The sequence below is a fragment of the Mixophyes fleayi genome, chromosome 1 (assembly GCF_038048845.1).
Source record: "Mixophyes fleayi isolate aMixFle1 chromosome 1, aMixFle1.hap1, whole genome shotgun sequence".
Lineage (NCBI taxonomy): Eukaryota > Metazoa > Chordata > Amphibia > Anura > Limnodynastidae > Mixophyes > Mixophyes fleayi.
This window is the reverse complement of record NC_134402.1, coordinates 185335413-185363050: the sequence shown is the minus strand read 5'-3', so window position 1 is coordinate 185363050 and position 27638 is coordinate 185335413. Positions and strand designations below refer to the sequence as shown.

General features: G+C 38.5%; 1 protein-coding gene across 1 annotated transcript in view; it reads left to right on the top strand.

Moving 5' to 3' along the window:
• The window catches only part of MFHAS1 (multifunctional ROCO family signaling regulator 1), a 60158-nt gene that overhangs the window by 28929 nt on the left and 3591 nt on the right, over positions 1-27638 (top strand). The window contains exon 2 of the mRNA XM_075204617.1: positions 25303-25632. Coding sequence (XP_075060718.1) covers positions 25303-25433 — 131 coding nt within the window. The 3' untranslated portion in view covers positions 25434-25632. The remainder of the gene's footprint in view (positions 1-25302; positions 25633-27638) is intronic.

Below are 27638 nucleotides of genomic sequence, written 5' to 3'. Positions count from 1 at the left end.
TGCAGTTCGCGGCACCCTTAGAGTCTCCAAATTTTTTCAAGGCACCCCTCCAAAATAATTATTGAGCAGTCCTGTTTTAGAAGTAGTTGGGTCAAAAAATTGTAATAAGTATTTAGGTCACGACAGAAATACTTATTTAGTTGTATGCAAAAATGCCCCCTCTGCATCCAGACACTCTGCCCTCAGGCACTCTGCCCCCTCTGCATCCAGACACACTGCTCCCTCTGCATCCAGACACACTGCCCTCTCTCATACTCCCCCCTCCTCTACTCTGTCACGCTGTCCCCCCTCCTCTGCTCTGTCACGCTGTCCCCCCTCCTCTGCCCTCTCTCACAATGTCCCCCTCCTCTGCCCTCTCACACGCTGTCCCCTCCTCTGCCCTCTCACGCTGTGTCCCCCTCCTTTGCCCCGCTGTGCCCCTCCTTTGCTCTCTGTCCCCCTTCTCTGCCCCGCTGTCCCCCTTCTCTGCTCTCTGTCCCCCTTCTCTGCTCTCTGTCCCCCTTCTCTGCTCTCTGTCCCCATCCTCTGCTCTCTGTCCCCCTTCTCTGCTCTCTGTCCCCCTTCTCTGCTCTCTGTCCCCCTTCTCTGCTCTCTGTCCCCCTTCTCTGCTCTCTGTCCCCATCCTCTGCTCTCTGTCCCCCTTCTCTGCTCTCTGTCCCCCTTCTCTGCTCTCTGTCCCCCTTCTCTGCTCTCTGTCCCCATCCTCTGCTCTCTGTCCCCCTTCTCTGCTCTCTGTCCCCCTTCTCTGCTCTCTGTCCCCATCCTCTGCTCTCTGTCCCCATCCTCTGCTCTCTGTCCCCCTCCTCGGCACACACGGCAACATCACAATATTGATTGAGATTGGCCGGGAGGCCTGGCAGAGTTTGTACCTGGCTGTAGAGGGCAGTTGTAATTATTATAATAAGCCTTAAATTATGAGGGCTAGAGAATAAAACAGATGGTAAACATTACATCTAACGTACAAACTATTAATTTACTGAAAAATAAGGACATTTTACTAAATGTCCATATTCTATAGGCTGAAATTTAGGGTCAGCTGACAAGTGATACATGAGTAAATAAATATATATATATATATATATATATATATATATATATATATATATTGGTTCCAATAAAACAATAAAATACATCATGTATGTACATCATAAACATGCACTTGTATTTTATCCATTCTATCTACTCCTAAATGATGTTTGATTCAAAAATTGTGTAACAGTTCTCTGCTCTATATATGATTGAAACGCCCAATTGACAAAACTTTGGGTGGAGAAAATAAGGACAATACTGTGTTGAGTAAGATGATAAAATATCTTATTTACTTCATTTGGCTGAAAAATTAAGTTGTAGGAATATACTCCCACTAATCAATATCTGGAGTCAGAATTCTTAAAAAATAAGTATTATGCATTAAAGATTCCACTTGCAAAATCCAGTACTTGCCGGAGAGGTCAGGACAGCCGGGGATCTGGGACACTCATGTACAAGAGAGTGTTCAATTTCCTAGGAAACTGGGAAGTGAATTCATATACATTTTACAAATTCAAAAGTTAAAAATGATTTGTGATGAGCAATTTTTATTGTTTTAAACCATTGAAGCATTAGTTTTGTGGCTCAAGCCAAAAGAATGTTAACTTCCCACCTTCAAACAAATAAATCTGTAGAATGATCAATGCTGCGACAGAAATTTGCAGCCCAATTACTGTAACCATTACTATTGATCCATTATAAATCAGACTCTTTCTAGGAAATGCTTTACCCATCCAGGCTAACTGTCCATTAACTCAATATATGTTGTAAACTTTTTGTTGGGCAAAGAAATTTAAATCTCATACACAGAGAACATAATAAAGTGAACCTAATAGTGTAAAAAAAGCTAAAAATACCTAAGGAATGCTAGGTATGTGAATGTAAAATATTAGTTACAAACTCAAGTAAAATCAATAAATAATTTAATAACATTCAAAACAACAATATATAGTAATATATATTCACAATACATTAAACCATGAAAAATACGTTGGGCACATGTAGTAAGTTGAACACATAAATACTCATACCATCAGTACATCTCACAAAAATGATTAGGCCGCAGTCATAATAATTACATTATCCAGATAAGGACTGTCCAAGTACGGAACTTTCGGGTCAACGCATAGGAAACAGATGAATCCTGAATAAACATGTCCCTCTTGTCTGGCTATAAATAGCTGCAATTAGAACCATCTTAAATAGTCATGGAAAAGAACAAGTGACTTGCCGGCCAGCTTCTTTAGTTACTCAGTATAATTGATAAGAGAGTACAATTATTTCACAAGTCTTTTTTTATATGTTCAAATAAGTGTGATTATTGCATCTTGCATATAAAAATCATTGGTCTGTTTGTTTGTCTGACAGTTATGCATTTGGACACCTCTGCACCAATTTGGATGAAACCAATGCGAGGTGGTCCAGTTGGATTCTGGTCTGGTTTTAGGGGATTAGAGCCCTGGTCGGACCTCCCATTGGTGTACACTGATAAGAACATTGATCCAGGGAGCCTGTTCTTGTTATGGCCACCAGTGCGGCATAAACTCATAGAACAGGTAGGAGAGAGGTTTTCACCTTTAGCAGCCGCCTTTCCCGTAGAGACTGGTTGTGCTCACAGGTACTCAGATGCCCCCAGGTCTTATGCTCAGAGTAGTATGAGTTTATGCTTACACGGTAGCGTACAGGTATAGGAGGCTGCACACGGAGTGGCGACAGGCCAGATGTCAGCAGACTGGGCAGGGCACTAGAGGATATGTCAGGTATAGGCAGAAAGGTCAAGGTCACAGGTTCAGGATCCAGAGACAGGTATAAGATCAGGGTCACTAGCAGAGGTTCAGAATCCGGGTTCAGGCAATAGATCAGGGTCAGAAGCACAGGTTCAGAGTCCAGGAACAGGCAAGGGTCATACACGGGTAATCAATCTCAGGTTAAACACCAAACACAGGAACAAATAGGCAGCAGTACTGAAACAGGACGCTATAACCGGCAGTGAGGCTCAGACCTCACTGCCTTAAATAGTACTAATAGCCAATCAGGACAGAGGAGGACAGGGCTGACAATCAGCCTCAGGAGGCAGCTAATTAATTATTAGCTAGAACTAGCATAAGTAATAACATAAACCAGGAAGCATGTATAAAAATATAAATGAACCAGTTTAAATCAAATGAGAGCTCTCCCTGGTGTTGGAGGATGTCCCTACACCCTCCTACATCTATGCCACAAGGATAATAACAGAGCATAGAAACTAAAGCACACGCCCGGCTGCTAGTTCACTCCAGGATGCGGCGTACTGCCGCAGCTCATGATAGTTCTGAGACTGCATTCGGATACCCCTGCACCAATTGGGATGAAACCAACACAAGGTGGTCCAGTTGGATCCTGGCCAGGTTTTAGATGAGTTAGGGTCCCGGTTGGACCTCTCGTTGATGTAAGCTGGGCAGAACTTTGACGCGAGGAGCTTGCTCTGAGCTTTCCACTAGATGGATTTGAATGAAAACTTCACAGAATGGTAACAATGGATCCCAGAAGACATACTAGGAGGTTGAGGTCCCGGCCAGACCTCCTGTTGGTGTTCGCTGGGCAGAACTTTGACCCAGAGAGCCTGTTCTGGGCCCTCCAATCAATGGATTTGGATGACATTTAATATAAAAATAAAAACGACACTGGACAGTCACCTCATGGGTCTGTTTGAAGAGCTTCTAATTATTTTTACATGGTTGACAGTTACATCCAACTCATAGAAAACGTAATCATTTGAAGATATAAACCCGGGCAACACCGTGTACTTCAGCTAGTTTACAATATATTATCAATACTCTGCTCTGAAGAAAATGTTTAAATACCTTAGTTGTTGCAAGTGCTAGACTCCTTGAAACATTGTCATTTCATCAAGTAAAGCTGGCTAAACACTATTCCATTTTACTTCAGATGCGCTTTCTGTAACCATTTCACCAACAATTGAAGTTCCAATTAGCATGTATCATGGGTACACATCTACACAATTTACCTTCAGATCTGTGGTCTTCATCTCTCATAACCATCTGCTGAAAAGATCATGCCTCTATACACTCTACAGATATCTGGCTACGCTGCTGGTTGTGAGTGCACACACGCTTCCCAATTCTGCATTTGCCCGATATTGTTCCATCATTGATCATGATTTTTAGGAAGTTTATAAATCCAAATTAACAGATGCGATTTGTTTTGGTAAAATAAAACATGATCGTGGGAGAGCACACACTCTTGCAATATCTGACCAAATGGTCGTTTATTGTGTGATCTCTGCGATAATTGCATAAGTGTGTACTGAGCTTAACACAAATACTATTGGTATTTATCCCCTCACCCCACTTTATATATTGCCGAGCAAAGCAGTAGCACTCCAATCTATTTATATTGTTTTGTTTTTATTCACATCCATTTTCATCAAAAATGGTCTTGTATGAAATTTATTTTCTGTGGAATTACATACAATTGGTCTATAAATTGTATCTTGGTATTGCTCTTCACATAGAATAGTTATCCTTGGTAGTTACCATGTGGAATATAGCAAATACTGTTAAAGGCCATGGCCAACCTGTGGCTTTCCAGGTGTTATGAAACTACAAGCCCCAGCAAGCTTTGCCAGTAGGTAGTCAGTCGACGACTGACAGGGCATGCTGGAACTTGTAGTTTTATAACACCTGGAGAGCCACAGGTTGGGTCAGGCTTGGTCTAGAGGATGCCTACCATTTCTGAAGGCATGCTGACAGAACAGCTTGGTTTCTATAGTGTCAAGTGCCATAAATAATATATTTTACAATCTTTATAGTTATTTAATGGATAAACGAAGTAATGCATCATGCCATGCAGTAGAAGTATCATTTTTTAGAAGGTATGCACTGTGCCAATGTAAACATAGAATTTCGTGGGAAATTAGACTGAAGATTTTATTTTAACATTATATATGTATATGTGTGTGTGTGTGTGTATATATATATATATATATAATATATATTATTAGTGTATTACTACTGCTTTTTTTTTCTCTGGTTGATGAACACAAATGTCTTGCAGTGTAAATTTTCATGCAGTGGAACTTAGCATACTACAAACACAGAAGAAATTAGAAACCACTAGAACAAAAATAAACTGAGAACTGGAGACCCCCTCACCTTCCCTTTAACCTTTCCATGTCCCAGATCCACAAACATAGAGGTGCTAAAATTGCTGATTAGGCTCCATGAGCTAGGCAACTAATCCTGCTGCAAATTAAATGTCATTTGAATTTGGCACATGCTTGCTTTCAGTCTACTGTACAACTGAAACTGACACTTCTCAGCTCTTTGCCTACTGACAAGGTTTCAATATGCTGGAAGTAACATGTTACAGTTTCAGTGATTAAAGTATAAATAGCAGCATACTTGTATGCAGTATTTTTTGCGTTTATTATTTAACCTAAAGCTGCACTACCAGTTAAGCTGGGTATACACTACAGAAAATGTCTCCTGATACGATATTTTTAACGATTTTACCAATGTCTGAAAGTCCTGATCAGTATTCCGATTCATGTGTACACACTATACACGTTTTACAAGATTAACCTTCAGATCTGTGCTCTTCTTCTGTCATAACCATCTGCTGAAAAGATTGTGACTCTGTAAACTCTATGGAGTTCTGCCTACACTGGTGGTCCTTGGTGCATACAAACTTAAGAGGGTAAATGTATTGACCTGCTGATTTTGCACCGATATTCATTGACTTTGCATGGGAAATTTAAAATGGCAATTTCTTTAAAGGCAACTTTTGCCTTTACAGACATTGCCGTTTTCATTTTTCCCCCTCAAAGTCACCAAATATCGGGCAGCACGATGGCTTACTGGCTAGCACTTCTGCCTCACAGCACTGGGGTCATGAGTTTGATTGCCGACCATGGCCTTATTTGTGTGCCATACAGATAAGGGAAACAGCACCTCTAGATTTGTGCCCAGCATAGGAGGGTCCTCAGATGTAGACATAAATAATGGATTGTCTACTTCAGAGCCTCACACAAGGTGCCCCAATTGACCTATACAGGCGTATCCATATGCAAGACGCAGCAACTAGTTCAAATTGGTTCTGACTTTGAAGTTCTGCCTGGATCTAGCATAATTACATATCCCCTATCTGTCATTAAAGAGGGTTTCTCACAAAATGTTATTGGTATTTGTGTGTGCCTTTGTAAATTCAGTCTTTCTTGCTTCCTGTGCTTTTCATCAATTCTTGTAAGTAGAGTTGTATATTTTCAAGGGGTACAGCTCAAAATTATCTGGATACAGTCACATCCAAAACACAGAGCAACACTCTGTAATATCCGAAGGCAACAAAAAGCAACTCTGCCTAGATTATACAAGTGCTAATATAGCAATTTTATTTATATACTTACATTGTCGCAAACATCCTCAATTGATGTGAATAAATGAAAGCAGTTGGTAAAATAAATGGTCATTTTATATTAAGCTCAGCACTCCTCAAAAACCTTAACATCTATACTGAGCATATTATAAATGGACATAATATATAAATGCTCTTTTCATAAGAATTGAGAGCACGTGTATGTATAAATCATTGAATTAAAGAGGCCTGAAGTAAGAAAACCTCTTTAAACACATAATTGGTCTAAAAACATGGCACTCCCTCTCTATCTAGTACAATCTATAATATAAATGCCTAGTGGCTTGTGTTAGTCTGTCTGTGTGTGTGTGTGTGTGTGTGTGTGTGTGTGTGTGTGTGTGTGTGTGTGGAAAAAAAAAACAAGCTGCAGCGCCACCTGCTGGGCGGAGTTATACACTGACCTACTAAATTCTTAGTGTGTGTGTGGGGAAAAAAAACTCAAAAAGGGCTGAAATTTGGTATACTAAGATGTTTTTAATTTGTTAATTTAATTTGTTAATTGTTAAAAGTGTTTATAAAGATTTAAAAAAATATATATATATATTTCTTGAAGTAGAAGTGACAGTTGGGAGTGGTTGGTGGTTGCCGGGGGTGACAGTTGGGAGTGGTTGGTGGTTGCCGGGGGTGACAGTGGGGAGTGGTTGGTGGTTGCTGGGGGTGACAGTTGGGAGTGGTTGGTGGTTGCCGGGGGTGACAGTGGGGAGTGGTTGGTGGTTGCTGGGGGTGACAGAACGAGAGGAGTGTGATACTCAGGACCGCTGAGAGAGATCCCTGTGTCTGGATAGACATCTGGATAGATGTGGCGATGAAAATGAAGGATGAGGTGATGGAGAAGAATGATGAGGTGGTGACATGTGGACAAAACCACGTTAAAAAAGGGCGCTTGCGTCGGAAAGTAACGCTCTTCCCCTGAGGAGGCCTGGCCTAGCCCCAAATGCATGACAAGAACCTTTTTAACACCTTAAGTAGCTTGATTTGACTAGAATGCATGAGTATCATGCACGGGTTAACTTGTTTAAAGTATATGTGCTTGGGAGTCTGTCTCTTTTTTTCTGTTCTGTTTGTGCAGATTCAATTAGCCTTGAAGTGTCATCGGCCATTGGCTCCATGTCCCACTGTGCAACTTGCAGACTATAACGGTAGAGAAATCTCCTCGTTTTTTCGTTTATCTCTATAGAAAGCCAAGGGAAAAATGAGTGAAGATTTCTGGAGACACATCATGTCCCCTAGCACCGAAATGAATCTGCCCCATAGATTCATATAAAGATGGTCATTTATAACATTAGTCTACATTTAGATAAAATAAAATGAATAATTACTTATAAAATCATTATTTATAAGATAAGATACATTTTCCACTTTAAGTTGTGCATGTAATGGTTGTTTTCCATGTATAAGATCTTAGATACATTAGTAAATTCACAGGTTTCATTGATTTGTTATTAAAGCAGCTGATCGGACAAGCCATGGCAACGGTCCAATCAAATGGGCTGATAACTTTAAATTAATGCGCTGTCAATTATTTGTTCTTTTAAACTTTTCCAAGGTCTTTTGTCAGGAAATGAAACTGTTATCCTCACGTTTCAGTAGTCATAAATGTGCAGTGGTTGCATGGATCAGACCCCTGCAGTTTTACTAATAGGAAGGAAGTGGAGACTATTGGTAAAATATTTACTTGGCATTTACGTGGCTTTAATCCACCACACATGCTATTTATTGATGCATATATCCAGTAGCAATGTATCCCTGGGTATTTATTCATATGCTGCAATGAAATATTGTCACATTAGCGTTTCTACTTATTGTATTACATTTAGGATATGTTCATGTTATTGCACGAACACGTTCTTATGCCTCCTCTTCAGGCGCAACCAGGGACAAGTGTGAGTGGGTGCAACTCTGCATAGGTAATTCCTGGCTTTTTTGCCTGCATGCGCAGATTTACGCTATGTCAACGGGTATACTTTCAACTCTGAATCATAGCTATTGTGTATTTCCAGGGAATTCTATATTGTTACTGGTTTGTATTTGTAGGGAGACTACCCTGGTTTTGTATTCATTTGTTTGTCATTTTTGGACAAATGTAATAAAAATTATTAGGTGTAAAAATAAATATATTTATTACATGGAACTACAAAAATATTGAATAATTTTTGATCTTTATATGCACATTTATGAAATATGATGATAATGGCCTTCATTGATTACGACATCTTGCCATATAGAAAAAAGGAAGTTCTGATTGGTTTGTGTATCATGGGAGAATACTTCATTTTTGTCAATGTGTTAAATTCAGCAACGAATAGTACTTATGCATAAAAGCGTACAGAATTATGTCGTATTTAAGTTCGTATGATACACGTGTCATTTTATCTTCTTTTCACTTAAAAATTCAGATAGACATGCAATTAGGCAAGGGTTGCCCAAACTTTTGCATTTTATACCCTTGAGCATCTAGGGTCTGGCTCCGATAGTTGTGAAATTATATTGATAAACTGTATGTGGTGCTATTTTTGCTACTCCAACCATTTTTCAAGGACTCATCTTCAGGGAATCAGAGTTTGGATTAAGAGTCCTCGAAAACAGTTGCGGTCATGTTAGTGTCATGCTGGTGTATTGGTCCTGGGTTTCTGGATGAGTTGATCATAGCTGAGCTGATCATAAGGAGTTGTTGTCTACTGGAGGAGGGTGCAGAATAGCTAGCTACCAGTTGTCCTAAATTAGTTGTTACCTTTGCTGGGAAGTTGGTAGGAATGTCCCTGCTCAGCATGTTGAGTGGGCCCCATGAGCACTTGACACTGGTGCACACAGGGCCGGATTAAGGGAATGGAGGCCCCTGGGATAAGGGTGCCTCCATTCCCCCATGAGGCCCCCAATGTGAGCCACCCGCCGCCTCCCCCCCATACCCTGTGAGGGCCCCCCCCCCCCAAGCGCTTACCTGTCACTGTAGTCCTCCGTCCCCGGCGTGCTGTAAGCTCCTTACTGAGGAGATCTCGCGAGAGTTCACTCGCGAGATCTCCTCAGTAAGCAGATTACTGAGCGCCGAGGACGGAGGACTACAGTGACAGTGCTCAGCAGCATTGATCGGGCTGGGGGCGCCCCCGCCACCGGACCGATCAATAATGCTGCTGAAGACTTTGAAGGGCCCCCTGGATGCCCATGGCCCCTGGGCTATAGCCCAGTTAGACCTCGGGTTAATCCGGCACTGGGTGCACATGACAATTTAAATGTCTTTTTAGGAGAGGGGAGGGTGATTGGCCTTATTTGGAACAGAACCAATGTTGGGAGATTTAATAGTGGTGTATGATTGTTTAGAAACTTTCCCATTTGGTATGCTGCTTGTACTCTTTTGAGTGTAACTTTTTTATTGTATTTTTTTATTATTAATAAATACACTTGATTTATTGGGGACTCTCCTATTATTTCCTGTATAGAGAACATTCTTGAAACTTGTCTATGATACGATACATTTAATCATAGTTGCCTACTCTCCCGGAATGATCGGGACACTCCCGAATTTCTGGGAGAGCAGGGTAACCTCCCGGTTCCCAGCCCTTTCTATAGTTAAGTCGCAGGGGTGGGGGTTAGTGACATGATTTGCGTGTCATCGTGGTGTACTAGGCCAGGAGCAGAATTTGGCAAAGTTGCCAAGTATGCGTTTAATATTATGTATGTGATATTCTTGAAAGCCAGGAAATCTATTTATGTCTTGTCTAGCAAATGCCTTATTAGCTAAGTTACAGGCTGGTTCTTGAAAGCGAGCTAACTATGTCTTGATTTTGTCCTCAAAATGTGTAAGGCTGATTTACATTGTTTAGTACTTAGAACCCTTTTCTAAGTTAACCTGTATATGCTGGAGAATTAACGTGGTGTTTTTTTGTTTTGAATGACAAATGTAAAAATTTCCATGCACACAGTCCTTTTAATTGTAGCAGGCAAAAGCACAGTCATGTTAAGTATAAGCCTGTGCTGCACCATTCAGGGACTGGCTACTTAGTGGAAGTGCATTATAAGCCGTAAAACGAATAACTTGGAAAAACTTAAAAGTACAAATGATCCATAAAAGGAAAGAAATCACAATGATAGGAAACAATTTATCTTATGTCACAGGAAATAATGCACTCTGTTGGATGAAACATGACGCTTCCTGCACAGAGGAGGATTCCAGGTGGCTGAATGAATATAAGTGGGGGAAAAGTACTGTAAATACTACACATCTGCAATATCATGCAGGAACAGACCTGCCAGTATTATGTCACATGGAGTTTAATAAGTGTTCAGTAAAGCAATCTGCTTAGGAGCTTGAATATAAACCATTGTACACTGGTTTATAACTTGCTTACCTCTCTATATAAATGACATTATTGTCTAGTACCAAATATTTTCTTTTACTCATTACTGCAACCATGATTTTGAGAATGAAAATTTCTTATCATCATCATTTATTTATATAGCGCCAACATATTCCGTAGTGCTTTGCAAATAGATTTATTAAAGAATATTAAGAAATACTATATATTGCCTAATAGCAAACGCCTCCAAAATGTTGGTTAAGCACCTTGTACTTACTTATTTCAGTATATGTTTTTAAATTACTATTTCTGACACTTCAGAAAGCCTTAAACATACAGCAGAATTGTTATAAGAGCTTGCCATAGAATTTTGCCCACTTCCACCATTTTGGTTCTTGTTTGTTAATGAATGGACCAATTTGGAATTATTTCTGAACATTTGATTTGAGTTTATGATTTGAGTTTTATAAGTCAACTACCCAAAACTTAAACATACAACTTGCACTACTTTTTACAATAATACCTTTGTGTTCAGTATATCTATTATCTAAACATAGAAAGTACTGTAAACAAAACAATAAAAATGCATACATATTAAAACATTACATTACCTAGAATCTCTAGCTGACTGACTGGAGCTTGAAGAGACAAGTGCGCACCCCAATTCCTGGTGAAGTTCTCAGAGTGGCTTTCCAGTGCTGGAAACATACTTCATATGACAAAATGCAATTCGGTCTGTTGATACACATCTCCAAATGTTTTTTGATGACTATGAAATACATTTCTGAAGCTGATGGCATTGTTATATATGTTTGTATTAAGGCAAATATCATCATCAGCAGCTATTTATATAGCACGACTAATTCCGCAGCACTGTACAGAGAACTCACTCACATTAGTCACTGTTGCATTCTAAATTCTCTGACACACACACACACACACACACACACACACACACACACACACACCACACAGAAGAGAGACTAGGGTCAGTTTGATAGCAGTTAACCTACTAGTGTGGTTTTGGTATGTGGGAGGAAACCAGTCACCCGGAGGAAATCCACGCAAACACAGGGAGAACGTACAAACTCCACATAGGCCATGATTGGGAATTGAACTCACAACCACAGTGCTGTGAGGCAGAAGTGCTAACCACTAAGCCACTGTGATGCCCCATATGGATAAAGAGCAGTGTATTTCATACTTGCCTACTTTTAGTAGGTGACGTCTGGGAGAGGGGCGTGGCTAATTGGCGGGAGGGGGGGTGCCTCGAATTACGTCATTTTGGCCCTGCCCCACGAGTAAAATGATGTTTTGTCGCGGGGGCGGGGCCAAAATGACGCGTTTCTCGGTGAATCGCGTCATTTAAACCAGGGAATTCACGGATGCGGGAGAAATGCCAGGACTCGCGGGAGCCCGAGAGACTGACCCATATTTCGGGAGTCTCCCGGACTTTCCGGGAGAGTTGGCAAGTATGGTGTATTTCACACTTTCCTCCATGTTTGTCTACTCTTACCTCTGTTTTTGAGCAGAGCTGCATTATGTTTAAAGCCCAATTATTGCATATGGCACCACTCTGCTCCAAAACTAACCCCCTGTGTACTCAGATCCACCACTAGAGATCACTGAATCTGATTAGTACAAAAGCAATGTGACCCCAAAAATATGAATACTATGACTAAAGTTCTGGCACTTTGGATGGAGGAAGTGTACAATACAAATTCCCAGTTATTTTACTGGGATATAGCATCAATAAATTGTGATATTTTAACACACATCTGCCTATATTGCTAGTTATATTTTTGTAAATGTATAGCAATGTTACTATTTGTGTTGCTTGTCACTAACCTACACAGACCTATTATTATGCAAGTATATCAAATGTTGATGATGTTTGCAAATAAGAAATGACTGCTCTTTTCCTGAAGGAAGTAGGCTGTCATTACTGAACTGTATTTTATAGTAAAAGAAATAGTCATCATTATGGGAACCAAGGGGGATTTCCTGGGGCCAGAACATTGCACTGTCATTCACGTGTGACTGCTGTTTCGTGAGACTGTGTCATTTCTTAGGGAAGAAATTCATAGGGAAATATAACTGTGCCTCGATGCTGAATTATTTTGATGTCACTGTACCTTACTGACTACATGACTTTGTCAGTTATCATTGTCACTTGTCAGCGTCATCCATTGTATTGTTTTACAATAACATCTTACCGATAATCATACACAATTACATCTGTAACATATGAAGCCTGACTGTTAGCAGTCAGATTCAATTCTTAGCCTATAGAAGAACTCACAAAACAACTATTGTACTGCCCTCTGTATATAATCTCTAATTTGTTACATTGTTTGTGCCTTCATAGAAACAATATGTGATTGGTTTATGAATTTTTTCTCACTGGAAAATATGTGATTAGTACTACTGGGGTCTATTTGGTATCCTGGAGGCAGTACATTTGCTGTTTCATCTTGAGAGCTGAATAAGTCAGCATCATTCTCACGTCATTCTCAGAAGTCAGGTCTTATCAGTAGTCAGCCTCAAGATTAAATAACAAGTGTTGTACTGTCCCCCTTGTATACAAGACAGACAGACATGTACAGTGCTGGTCCTTCCTTACCTAGCAACTGTGTGTTTGCATGATCCACAAGTTCCTGAATTGAGCATGCAGGGGTGACTGATGCCGGCATAGCGGCGGCCCATATTTTCCACACAGTGTATTAGTACTGTAAAGACTGCTTGATCAGGTGCAGCTTGTTATATAAAACGGGGCCAGTATAATGTACAAAGCTCTACATAATCTAGTTGCACTTCTGTATGTATACTAAAATGGCATTCAATGACAGACTAAGTGACTGTAGAAAAACGAGATAAAAATCTTTAAATGCAAATATTCTACTGCTTGCGTTTTATTTATATATATATATATATATATATATATATATATATATATATATATATATATTAGGTCATTTCTGAGGAGTCTTCTGAAAGGTCACAATGGATTATTGAAAAGAGCGTATATAAAACTAGGCCATTAAAAGGTCTCCCTTTCTCTTCATCATCATCATCATCATTTATTCAGAGCTTGCCTCCAACCCATTGTTATCTTGCATGGAATTTATACCAGACTTTGCACTCTTTTAACCAAGGCTCTACAAGAATTTCTAATGCATTCTTATAATCTCAATAATAGAAAACCTAGCCTGAAGGATATAAAGCTGACTCATTATAAAGCTCCGGTTATGCTTGTACTGTAAGCGCCCGTCTCTACATTCTGAATGGATCCATTATTCACTATTTTTATAAGAGCTTCATCTTCTATCTCTATTAAATGGTATTATAAAACATTAATAGAATAAATAAACTTGCCACGGTACAGAAAACTCTTAAAGTTTTATAATAATATATTTTGAGAGTCTGTAATGATCATGTTTGCTGACCAGTTATCACTTAAGGAACCAAATGATATATTAATAAATCATGGGGTTTGCAGATGTAAATTATTCTTTGACAGAAATGTAATTGAAAAAAAATATATAAAAATATTATTTTCCCTTAGATTTATGTGTATTTTTGCATACAACTAAATAAGTATTTCTGTCCTGACCTAAATACTTATTACGTTTTTTGACCCAGCTACTTATAAAATGGGACTACTCGGTAATTATTTTGGAGAGGTGCCTTGAAAAAATTATGGAGACTTTAAGGGTGCCGCAAACTGCAAAAAGTTTGGGAACCACTGCCCTAGGGTATATTTACTAAAAAGCGGGTTTGAAAAAGTGGAGATGTTGCCTATAGCAACCAATCAGGTTCTATCTTTCATTTATGTAGTACATTCTACAAAATGAGAGCTAGAATCTGATTAGTTGCTATAGGCAACATTTCCACTTTTTCAGACCCGCAGTTTAGTAAATATACCCCCCTATCTTACATATTCACTTAAGAGGACCTATCACATTTCTGTATTTGTTATGGCTCTTCTCATTATGGATGCTGTTATTTTTACTTTGGTATATGTTTTTTTTATTGAGACAAATTAGCCTTCACCTTAACATTCACCTACCTGATATTTTAATTATAAAAGTGTTATTGATTCATGTTTTCTTTCCTCTCCTGAAGCTAGCAACATTATAATGGGTGACACTTATAACTTTGACAAAGGGTGATCACAAGAACAGCAGCGTTTTTTTGTGAGCCAGCTGACACCTCCTTCATTAGCTTACACATATCTCATAGCAACAATTAGTAAAAAGGGCATGGACCAGTTCCCCCGAAATGTAGATTGACATCTCCAAAATTTAGTAGTTATTTAGCGGTCTTAAAAGGCCAAACAAGACATTTTGTTTTTATCTACAAGACAGGTCCTCTTTGAAATATGAATTATACACACTTTGGAGGAGTACCTTTAAGGCAAGGGTCAGAGAACTTTTTTACCTTTTACCCCAAAATATATTTAGATACACCAATGTTAGCCCCTTGATTTGAAAGGAAGGAAATCATATATTATTAATTATTGGAATTCAAAATTTTATTGAATCTATTCAAAATTTCAACTTCAAAACTTCAGGTTTTGGAGAAATGATGTTGCTTCATTTTTGATACGAAAGCATCAATATTGGGGCATTTTTTGATGTCAGAGCAATTTGGATAAAGTCTTCAGCGTCCAATCGATTTCTCTGCTTTGTTTTTATGTTCGTTAGAGTGGAAAATCCAGCAACTTTTTGACTGCCTCCTCATGTGCAATTTTGAATGCCTTTGCAGCTGTTGAAATCCAAAAATGTGCCAGATCTGCTTTGTTTTCAAATGCAATATGTGCTTCATTATTGCATCAAATCTCAAGAAGTGCCTCTGCCAACCCTTGAGGCTATTCTGGTACAACAGCATTTTCACATTTAAAGGGGTCAACAATACATCTGACAGCATGTGAATCGGCAGCATTACCCCCAGGAATTTCATTTTTACCCCATTTGGGGTAATTTACCCCTGTTCCCTGACCACTGCTTTAAGGCATTGTCTCTTTAAAAATCATAAATCATATTTACTTATAAATATGCAGCAATTAATTTATACAACAAGGCATACCAGTGCCCTTATTCTACCCAACTCCTCCCCACTGCTTCTGCAAACTTCTTCTTTGCAAACGCTGCAATCTTGCTTTGCAGACACACGCTCTTTGATGGAAATCCAGGCTAATTTGCAAAAATTTAGGTGCACAGCAGGTCGAAAGCTGCTTTTGCACTGTGTAACGGACGTTTTGTACTTCTTAAATATTGTTCAATATAAACCCATTGATCGTGCTAAATACAAGACACTTTGAAAATAGTAAAAATGTATTTTGTTAATCAAACATACAAAATAGATTTCTTATTGTTATTATACAGTATTTAAGAAAGATTTTCAATAGCACTGTAGAATTTGTAAGCGCTACATAGACATTATATGCTAGAGCATGTAAATGTTATATTTAATACAATACATCATGTTTAAACAATGAAAGTGAACAAACTCTGAAAGACCTGTGCTGTCCCAGTCAAGTTACTCTTGCCTTTTCATTTAAAGCTGCAATATAGACGGCCCTCTAGCCACCTGTCCATTGTTAACTGGATGAAGACCAAGAATTAATCCCTGGGAAGCCAGTAAAACTCTTTCCTTGGATAATAACTTTCGTTCTGTAATACCCTTATCCTCTATTAGAATTAGCAGCTTAGAGATTGAAATGTATCTATCTCATTGAGGTAATCTTTGAGTTAGGAGATTGGATAACAGTATTGTGGAAGCGTTATGCTGACTGGGCTGATGATTATAAATCAACACCAATGGGTCATCCAGATATGTATTGTATTAATGGCAAACTATAGTTCTTTTTCTTGTTCCTTATTTTTTTCAACCCAGAAGTTTAATACATTTGGCTTGCTGATTATAAGAGGCCTTTTGTTGGGTTTACCAATGAAAAAAAAAATCTAAATCGAATCTCATGTATAAATAAAACATAACAGATTTTCCTTGTCATTATTTATTCAATAAAAAATAAGCCAATATGATGGAACCATGTACGAAAATAAAATACTCCTCATGATTCAGTAGCTTGGAGAACCATCTTTACTAGCAATAAAATATAGTAATAATTTTCTATATATCTTTAGTGGTTTGTACTTTTGGCTCTCTCCTCCTTCTAATAATGCTTCACTTCATTGTTATCTGATGGCATTTGTTTATATACAGCTCTCTTTAGGTTTGAGCTTTGACTTGGTGATTCCAGAACCTTGATTCTTTTTTTTTGTTTTTTTTAAATACAGTTGTAGATTTGCTTGTCTATACTGTTGTACCTTGTTTGGTCCACTGTTCGTATTGTATTTTGCATTTTGTACAGTGCTGCGGAAACCTTATGGTGCCATATAAATAAAGAATAATAATCATGTGCTTAGGATCGTTGTCCAAGCTTCAATTGTGGAACAGAGGCCCTCACATTTTCCACTCTTTACATTCTGGTGTAGAGGAAAAGTTCATGGTGGACTCAATGTTTGTAAGACGTTGAGCTCTTGTATTTGAAAAATGATCCCAAGCCAACACCTCTCTGCCACTGTGCTTAACTGTTGTCATGAAGTTCTTGGGGTAACATGCTGTGTTCACTAAGCATGGTGTTGTACATTAAGACCACACAACTCCAATGTAGTCTCATCTGTTCGCATAACATTTTGGTGCAACTTTGCAAATCTAAACTGTATTTGGAATTATTTTCTACTTGGGGGGAGGGGGGAGGGGTTAAGGGGTTTTCTACTGTGTACACTTCCATGAAAGACATACTTGTTCAGCCTTTTTCTGAGCCATGAGATTTAACATGTTGATTGATTTAGCTTTTGGGTTCTTTGCAACTTCTAGGCGCATGATATGGTCTGATCTTTGGGTGAATTTGCTGGGATGCCCACAACTAGGAATATTGAGAACTGGTTTAATTGTTCTCGATTTCTAAATGGTCTTTCTCACTGTAGAATGATGAACAAATTTTTTGGAATTGTCCCAATAACACTTTCCAGACTGATGAGCAGCATCAATTGCTTCTCTGTGATTATTACAGATGTCTTTTCTCCTTGGCATATTGTTAACACAACAACCCTGAATGATCAAGGCCACACTGCTTTTATATAGAGGCGGTAACACTCCCTGTTGATCAAATAATGAACTCTTGATTAGCAGCACCTCAAATTACCTTTATTCATATGGAAGCAGTAAAGGTGTACTTACTTTTTCATATAGCTGCTTCATGCTGTTTTATGGTTTGTTGAATAAATGACATAGTACATCTGTTATGGGTTGTTTGTCACATGGAAATAGATTTATGATATTTTAGGACCTGGCGAGGACTTGATTATTGTTAATTATGTCCTGTATTGTAAAAACATAGATTTGAAAGAGGGTGTACTTTCTTTTTCCTATGACTATATTAAGGCAATCTTTGAAGTGTATTTGAAGGACTATAAATAGGTTTACAAAGGTTTGGATAGAGCCTTACCAGATTGAGAAAAGTGTTAAAGTACAGATGCCTTGCAGAAACAATTAGTTTTATAAAACAACTCTTGAAATTCAATCTATAGGTTAGTAATTGTTTGTCCACCAATGTTATCTTCTAGGATGATTTGTTTCTTTTTCATTTCCACTCACTATGATGTCAGATAATTGTACCTGCATAAGCGATCTGTTGTATTCTAGAGTCAATAAAATTACATCTACCAAGAAATCTTTAATATCTACAAATTGGGCAAACTCAAGTTTGTATATTGTGTGAATAGCCATATATAGTGTGTGTTTAATAATTGTGCATGCTTGTGTCTTCATCGAACAAGCTTGTACAGGTTTCTTTTTGAAATGTATAAAGCTAATATGTTTGGATGAGTTACATATGTTATACAATATCAGCAAACACAAGTATAAAGGAAAAACACATTTTACATAGTCTGAGGGAACCTGGCTATCGGCAAGAGTTTTTTTCTTTTAGAGGTGATTAGTGGGTAGAGCTGAGCGAAGTTGATACAAACTGTTCCGCGACATCAATTTGTTTTGTCTGCGGAACAGGCTGTTTGGCAGAGGTGTTAAGTTCCGGCAATACAATCTTATACTTTGGCTTGTCCATTCCGCAAAATTGCATTCCACATTGTGTCTGTCATTGCCATATTTTTCCGATCTGTGGCGATGACAGTGTCAATTCATTAGGTTGGGGTAGAATTAGGAACAAACATGATAGGCGGAATTTTGTGCCAAACACTTAAAGGCAAATTCCATCAAAGAATCAAGAAATTTGCCAGCCAAATGCAGACTAAGGCGAATATTCAATGGAACAGTTTTGAAGGTTTTGTTCATCTCTGATAGTGACCTGTACATGTTCAATCTGTAAATAGTGCTAACATGTTTTATGAGAAGAGACAGCCATTGTTATCTAATTCACGAGCAACATTTGTGTTGTTTTATATTAGTGTTTGTCGTTGTTTTGTTTCCCTTCTTATTTGATGATTGGGAAGCATCATTTGTACAATTGTGTAAAAACCAACAGCCATGTGGTTGCCAGTTTCCCTTTAAAGACTAAGGGCCTGATTCATTAAGGATCTTAACTTAAGAAACTTCTTATTTCAGTCCCCTGGACAAAACCATGTTACAATGCAAGGGGTGCAAATTAGTATTCTGTTTTGCACATAAGTTAAATACTGACTGTTTTTTCATGTAGCACACAAATATCAACTTTAAATTTCAGTGTACAAATAAGCTATCAAGTATTTGTGTGCTATATAAAAAAACAGTCAGTATTTAACTTATGTGCAAAACAGAACACTAATTTGCACCCCTTGCATTGTGACATGGTTTTGTCCAGGGGACTGAAATAAGAAGTTTCTTAAGTTAAGATCCTTAATGAATCAGGCCCTAAATTCAGAGCTACTCTTCCAATTACTGTATGATGCTAGGTAAAGGTTATTCTATGGCAGGACTGTATAACATCCTAATGCAGCTCCCAACTTCCCTGGAAGTTCCATACATTTTTTTAGACGTCATAGTGTTTCTGTTAATTGTATTTAACCAACAATTGTGTAATTATATTTGAAATGTCTCCCACCTCATGGAAATACTTCAACACATAATACTTGTACTATGCAAATAGGAACACATGCCTGTAAGTTGGACTTGTCATTCTTGTTTTCCTTTCATATGCCTACCAACTCAATGTATTAGTCATGTAAATTAAAATTCCCCTGGTTACATCACAATCAAAACAACTCATGAAGTTTACTGAACATTGCAATTTGTTTTTATGCATGCTTCAGGGGCCAAAACATCATATGATTAACTTCTACGCCTAACAGACCAATGTGTCAGTGTAGAAATACACAGTGCTGTGTCAGTAAACTGACACAGTTTATGACAACACCCTCACAAACCTGTAAAGATTAGTGTTTTCGCAATTCACCAGCCAACATCTCTGCTCTGAATGGATAAAACCCTCCCAACATTATGTTGGGACAAGTCGAGGCATGGTCATGTTGTGTGTGTTCAGGCCACGTTAGGGTCGTGCCCTATGGGGGAGTTGTCTAGCACTTCTATAGCACTAGGCTGCCCCAAGCCCTCTCTCCTCCCCTGAAGAGACCCTTGAATTGCGGTTCACTAGAGGATAGTTTTATCAAACCTTCTAAAATTAAAAAGTGGAGGTGCTGCCCATAGCAACCAATCAGATTCTAGCTATCATTATCTAGAATGTGCTAGATACATGAATGCTAGAATCTCATTAATTGCTATGGGCAACTCCTCCACATTTCTTTTTTAGAAGGTTTGGTAAATCTACCCTAGATCTTTTTATCTACAGACACTAAAATATTGATGCAGATATTGAGCAATTGACTCAATATTGCAGAGTGCAATATTGCAGAGTGCAATATTGCAATCCTACATAATAAACCTTTCCAAATTGAGAGGATCATTATTGGACTATAGTGGATAATGCCGTTTGAAGATCACTGTTGGCTCATGTCTGCAGTCATCTGACTTAAAAGCATTTATTATGATTATTGAAGAAATAATTGGTGTCTTTGATAAGAAGTAATATGCGTCCTTTGATATAGCAGTAAATATCATGTGGTTGTAGGAATTAGCTCTGTTTTGCCACTTTCATCATCATCTATTTATATAGCGCCACTAATTCCGCAGCGCTGTACAGAGAACTCATTCACATCAGTCCCTGCCCCATTGGAGCTTACAGTCTAAATTCCCTAATATAGACACACACACACAGACAGACAGACAGACAGAGAGGGAGATAGACAGACAGGAAGAGACTAGGGTCATTTTTGACCAGCCAATTAATTAGCAGCCAATTAATCTACCAGTATGTTTTTGGAGTGTGGGAGGAAACTGGAGCACCTGGAGGAAACCCACGCAAACACAGGGAGAACATACAAACTCCACACAGATAAGACCATGGTCGGGAATCGAACTCATGACCCCAGTGCTGTGAGGCAGAAGTGCTAACCACTAGGCCACTGTGCTGCCCCACTTTATTAGCAAAAATCACTGACAAATTTCTAAAAATATTCTTGGAAAAAACTGAAAAGGGAAATATCACATGCTTCAGATAAACATGAAAAATACTGAGAATATTGTGCAAACTGTAGGGAAGAATATGTTTCTATATACATATATATATATTATAGATTGATTGATAGATAGATATGTATGTATATAGAGACATATGTGTGTGTGTATATGCGTGAATATATATATATATATATATATATATATATATATATATATATATACACATACAGATCTGCCACTACATTAAAACCACCTGCCTAATATTGTGTAGGTCCAAAAACAGCTCTGACTCGTTGAGGCATGGACTCCAGAAGACCTCTGGAGGTGTCTTGTAGTATCTGTCAGAAAGACATTAGCAGCAGATACTTTAAGTCCTGTAAAATAATAGGTGGGCCTTCATGGCTCCGACTTGTTTTTCCAGCACATCCCACAGATGCTTGATCGGATTGAGGAATTTGGAGGCCAAGTCAACACCTTGAACTCTTTGTCTTGTGCCTCAAACCATTCCTGAACATTTTTTGCAGTGTGGCAGGGCATATTGTCCTGCTGAAAAAGCCCAGTACCATCAGGGAATACTGTTGCCATGAAAGGGTGTATTTGGCCTGCAACAATCTTTAAGTAGATGATACGTGTCAAAGTAATATCCACATGGACACCAGGACCCAAGTTTTCCCAGCAGAACATTCCCCAGAGCATCATACTGCCTCCGCCGACTTGCCTTCTTCCCATAGTGCATCCCGGTGCCATCTATTCCCCCAAATTAATGATGCACATGTACCTGGCTGTCACATGATGTAAAAAAAAAACAGATTCATCAGACCAGGCCACCTTCTTCAATTGCTGTTCTTGCAGTCATATGCGCATTGTAGGCTCTTTCCGTGATGAACATCAGTGAGTCTTGAGCGCCCATGACGCTGTCACTGGTTCACAGATTGTACTTTCTTGGACCACTTTTGGTAGGTACTAACCACTGCATACAAGAAACACGCCAAAAGACCTGCCATTTTGGAGATGCTCTGAATCTTTACACTTGCTCATTTTTCCTGCTTCCAACACATCAACTTCAAGATACTGTTCACATGCTGCCTAATATATCCCACCCCTTGACAGGTGCCATTGTAATAAGATAATCAATGCTTTTCACTTCACTGGTCAGTTGTTTTAATGTTGTGACATATAGTTGACATAATTTTATGTATTGTTGTGTGAAAGCTATTAGACATTTTAGGGGTCTATGTCTTCTACCTCTGTCATATCTTCAGTCCGTTCTGAACCTGGCCACACCAACAACGACAAGATGTCTCTTGTCTATTACCACTAGTCCATGGCCCTGGCTATTGCGTTTTGAGACAATTATCATACCATCCACTAGAAGTATAGCTCTGAGAGGTAATTAAGAGATTGGGAGATGCATTAAATGGCAACTGTGCTGAAGTGAAAAAACAGTCAGTATTTAACTTGTGTGCAAAACAGAAAACTAATTTTCACCCCTTGAGAAACTTCTTATTTTAAGTTCCTTAATGAATCAGGCCCCTAGAAATTGTTTCACAATTGCTAACATAATGTATTCTCTCAAGGGTAGTTCACACATGCAAGCTAGCACAAACCATGCTGTCGTTACTGCTGATAGTCCAAGCTAGCTTCTCTAACAATATTGTTAGATTTCTCAAAAATGTTCTTCTCTTGTTTTATATTATTATCTCCATGGCAGACTATTCAGTAAATAAGCTCTGCCAAATATACAATACTGAACTTCTATTATAGTTTGGTTTCTCTGTAAACATCCATCTAAAAAGAGTCCTAACATGGTATTTGTTACAATAGTATAAATCTCTCGAGGGACATATCTAATGTTTCTTAACAGAAGCCAAATGCTGTGCTAAAAGTTTCCTCTTATGTTTCTCATCCTTGTAACTTAAAGAGCAAGTAAAACTAGTATGTGACATTAGTGCATCTATCCTGACTTTGTCCCGGGATGTATCATGGCAACACAGTAATAAAAGAGGTTGTGGACATGCCATTGTGGGGCGAGCCACGCCCCCTCAGAGTCACACCTAGCCCTACAGGTGCTTATGCTGACTCCAATCCCCCACCCCCCTTAATAAGCCTCTTGTATTTGTGCATGTACCAACAGCAGGTGCTACATCCCAACAGTCCCGCCATTTAGAGTCAAGTAGCACCCTTTCATCCCTCTGCAACAAGCTGCCATGTTAGGAGGGAGATGTTTCTCTAACAAAGCAAGATTGGTTTGCAGACTGTGCTGAGTGAATTGCAGCTTCCTTTGCTTTTATTTTATGTAGCTTTCGAGATCATATCTTCTTACTTTTTGGACCTTAGCTCCTAGTCATCTGGGTGGCGAGGTGCAAGGGGCAACTGCAGGGAAGCGTAATGAAGTGACTTGCGTCATCCCTGCCTCCTCACTCTGCTCAACAATGCAATTCATGCCATTGCCCAGAGTGGGGCATGGCAATTATGATACAATTCTCTTCAAATCATGTCATCAAGGCCCTGTCCTGCCCACTTGCGAAGAATGTTGTGAGAGTAGACCACCCTCCCGGAGTGATCCGGGAGGGTGGTCTACTCTCTCAGGAGTCCGAAATACATTCTGCGAGAGTAGGCAAGTATGGGTGAGATGCTTTACTATTTAACAGAAATGCAGTGGAATTGCAGGTTAACGTTGAACAATGTAGTTTATGTTCGTAGTTCTTATATGAAAATTAACGTTTTGGGATTTAGTGGTCCTTTAATAGATTTTATTATATATTATTTGCTACCAAAGGCTTTTAGTGCATAAACTCACAAATGAAAATCTGCACTTGAATACACCTCTGCCAGTACTGTAACACCTACTGTTCCCATGGAAAAACCATCCGATTGGGCAATACTAATGGTGTTTGTTTCTGCCAAAGAAACTGCCTGTGCAGATCTGCATCTGTGTCCTATCTGCGCCTATTAGGAATTAGCACAGCATTGGATGTGTTCGGATTCTCCTAGGTTTCAAAACGAATGCATTAGCTGTTACAGAACTGCCAGTTGTGAGGTCTCGCAAACTAAGGGTGTCCCCAATATGGGGTACTCACACCTCTTCTAGTTGAGGTAGCTTTTAACTTTTTGAAGTAGCTTTTAACTATTTTGATGCAGATAATTATTGGAACTCATGTTGTACAAACTGGAGAAGATGATTCTAAATTGAGCAGACAGTCTACCAATCAGCTGCTCTCAGCATTCAAGTGACAGTAGTAGTGAAGTAGAAGTTTGTTGTACTTCAACATATTCCTGGTTAAGCTATGATACAGACACTGATTTGCTGGTAACTTATAAAAAGTAGCCTTGGAAACAGATGTGTTGCTAAGAAACAGTGTCAATGGTATTACATAATACATGGTCAATAATACATTATTTGTGGTTTCAAATACCCTTTTATACACATTTTTCATGTATTTGAGCTGTATGGGGACTTTAAAAATGTGGTTTAGTGGAATTTGTTCCCAGTGGGCCAATACTATAATTCTCTGATCACTGTTAGAACTTAATGTACTGTCCTCTGAAGATTCTGAACGACTGCTTGACCTGTGTTAATTTACAGTCAAATAATCAGTTTACACAATACCTCAATTTATTTTGTCCTTTACCCCTGCAGATCAAAAAAGACTAATATTGTACTGAATAAAAGATATTGTTTTATGAATTAGTTTAAAGTGGACCCATCTACATACGTTTGAGTCAGACATTTTTTGGGTTGAACCAATATTCAAATTTTCTCTAAACACATAACTACTTGATTGCTTTCTAGTAGTTTAAATTTTGCAGTGAAGTAATACCTAAATATATACTTTGTTGCTTTCTTTCTTTTCAATGAAATAGCTACTACTTTTTCTTATTTGTGTACTATTCTGAAATTTAAATTGTATTTACTAAAAAATATGATTGACGTAATTTTTAATTTATGCTAATAACTATTTTTTGTTTTGTTTTTACCTTCCTTTCATAGGAGAATTACTGACTCAGCCAAGACCAGAAGGAATAACTGAAATAATCTGTCCTAAAAATGGCAGTGAGAGAGTGAACGTAGCGCTGGTTTATCCCCCTACCCCTACAGTGATCAGCCCCTGCTCTAAGTGATCTCCCAATATCCCGCTTCTCTGCTGCAGTATTTGTGAACTGAGTGAACAAAAAGATAGAAAGGAGTGAAAATATTACAAATTAGACAATCACCCAAAGAATAATTTTAAACGGACTGTGACCTTGTGGTATTTTGGAATGCAGCTAAGGCACAACTCTAATTAACTGGGAGGCACCAATTTCTCTTCAGAGCTTTAAGGTAAGTAAATACTGAAGTATATATAAGTGTCTAATTGTGCTTTAAGATCTTAAGGAGGTCCAAGCAGAGCCTGCATTCTGCTGTATGATGTCTTTGATGTCAAATGATTTCAAGGGTGCACCCATGGCAATTAATTTCTTAAAAAATATATAATAAATGACAATTACGCCCATGGAGATTGGCTAGACTAGCTTTGTGGTATTACAAAGAATCCTATTTTGCAGCACTGGAAAGATGACCCAGAATTTTTAACAATAACTAAAATGAGCGTGACTTCCATTACAATATGTCTGAAAGTAGTTTAACCATTGTTTGGACGTAACCAAAGTAAGCTTTACAGTATATATATTGTTTTTAAAGTAAATAATGTTTCACTAAATTACCCATGGTGTTTGAGGAACAGATTGCTTTACACTGCTGTACAATTCAGGGAAAATATATCCTTTTATTTTAAATAACTGGATATTTTATTTTATAATAAACTGTCAGAAATTAGCAACATGTTGCTTAGTAAATTAACTTAAATATGCTAATTAAAGACATAAAAGGTATAACATAACTGGCAAATGAATGTTCATATAAAAATTAAAGGTTGTAAAGACTTGAATTAGTATTGGTATGTTTGGTACTAAAATGTAATAAAACCTCTTTATTGGAGAGGAGATGCTGGAATGGGGAGGAACTGCCATAGGCTACATTATGTATCGCATCATAGCACTGCAATGTATAATGTAGTATCGCAGGTATTTATTAAAACGTAGCTGCCTTGCGATGCTATGCGAAATTTCCCCTCATCTGTGATAGAAGATGGGCTTTGCATTGCTCCTTACACAGATGTGATGGTCCTAAGTGATGCTTGTCCTTACTTTTTACTTCCTATTGATCTTCTGTGCATGCATCCTTGAAATATCCGGGCATGTGCAGTTCAATGTATAAAAAAGTCTCCGGCTGCTAACTGTAAGTTTATGACGGTCTCTGTGCGAGCGGGTACCTAACACCATCTTTTTAGCTTAGCTGCGAAAAGGGTGTATGCTTTCAGCAATGTAAAATGGGCTATTTAGTAATGCAACTGCTGTTTTGTTTGTATGGCTCTTTGCACCTTTTTAAATAGACCCCAGAAAGTCCAGTTCTAATTATACAGTGTTTTATGTCATAGAAACATCTGTTATTGTCTGTGAATTGAACAAAATTACATATTATTTAGGGCTGTTACACACTGGCTTTGAAAATCAAATCAAGATAAACATTAAAGCTTGCAATTTGTCATTGAATTAATAGAGCATTCCCTGCTCATTTAAATGTGTTCCGAAACACTTCTTAAAGCTGTACTATTGGCAAATTAAATATTTTACTAAGGTGCCCCTCGCCCCCCCAACAGGATCCATGCTGCTTTTTCTCCTGGGTCTCCTTTGTTTCTCTTATAGAACAAGCTGAAGACCGGTGGGGGTGCTGGAGGACCAGTCACTTGTGTTATTGTCATAATAACAATAATATTGGTCATAAAGGTATTAAGCAGCTACAAAAATTTATACACCAAAGAGAGCGCTATCATTTTCAGGACACTCTCACAAATTGGAAATCATAGCAGGGCAACTTTTAGGAATAAAGGACATGCACTGGAATTAAGAGAAAAAGTTTTCCAACTAGCCTGGAACTGATATGAAATTTAAACTTGAAAATATGACTTTAATCAAAAGACTGTTTTATATTTATGTAAATATTTGTATATGCTAATTGCATAATATAAATAACCTTTTTGCTTATAGTGATGGGGTGCAGTATGTATGTATGTTCTGGCAGGCAGTGGTGGGGTGCAGTATGTATGTATGTATGTTCTGGCAGGCAGTGGTGGGGTGCAGTATGTATGTATGTATGTTCTGGCGTGCAGTGGTTGGGTGAAGTATGTATGTATGTATGTCCTGACAGCGAGTGGTGAGGTGCAGTATGTATGTTCTGGCGGGTAGTGGTGTGGTGCAGTATGTATGGTCTGGCAGGCAGTGGTAGGG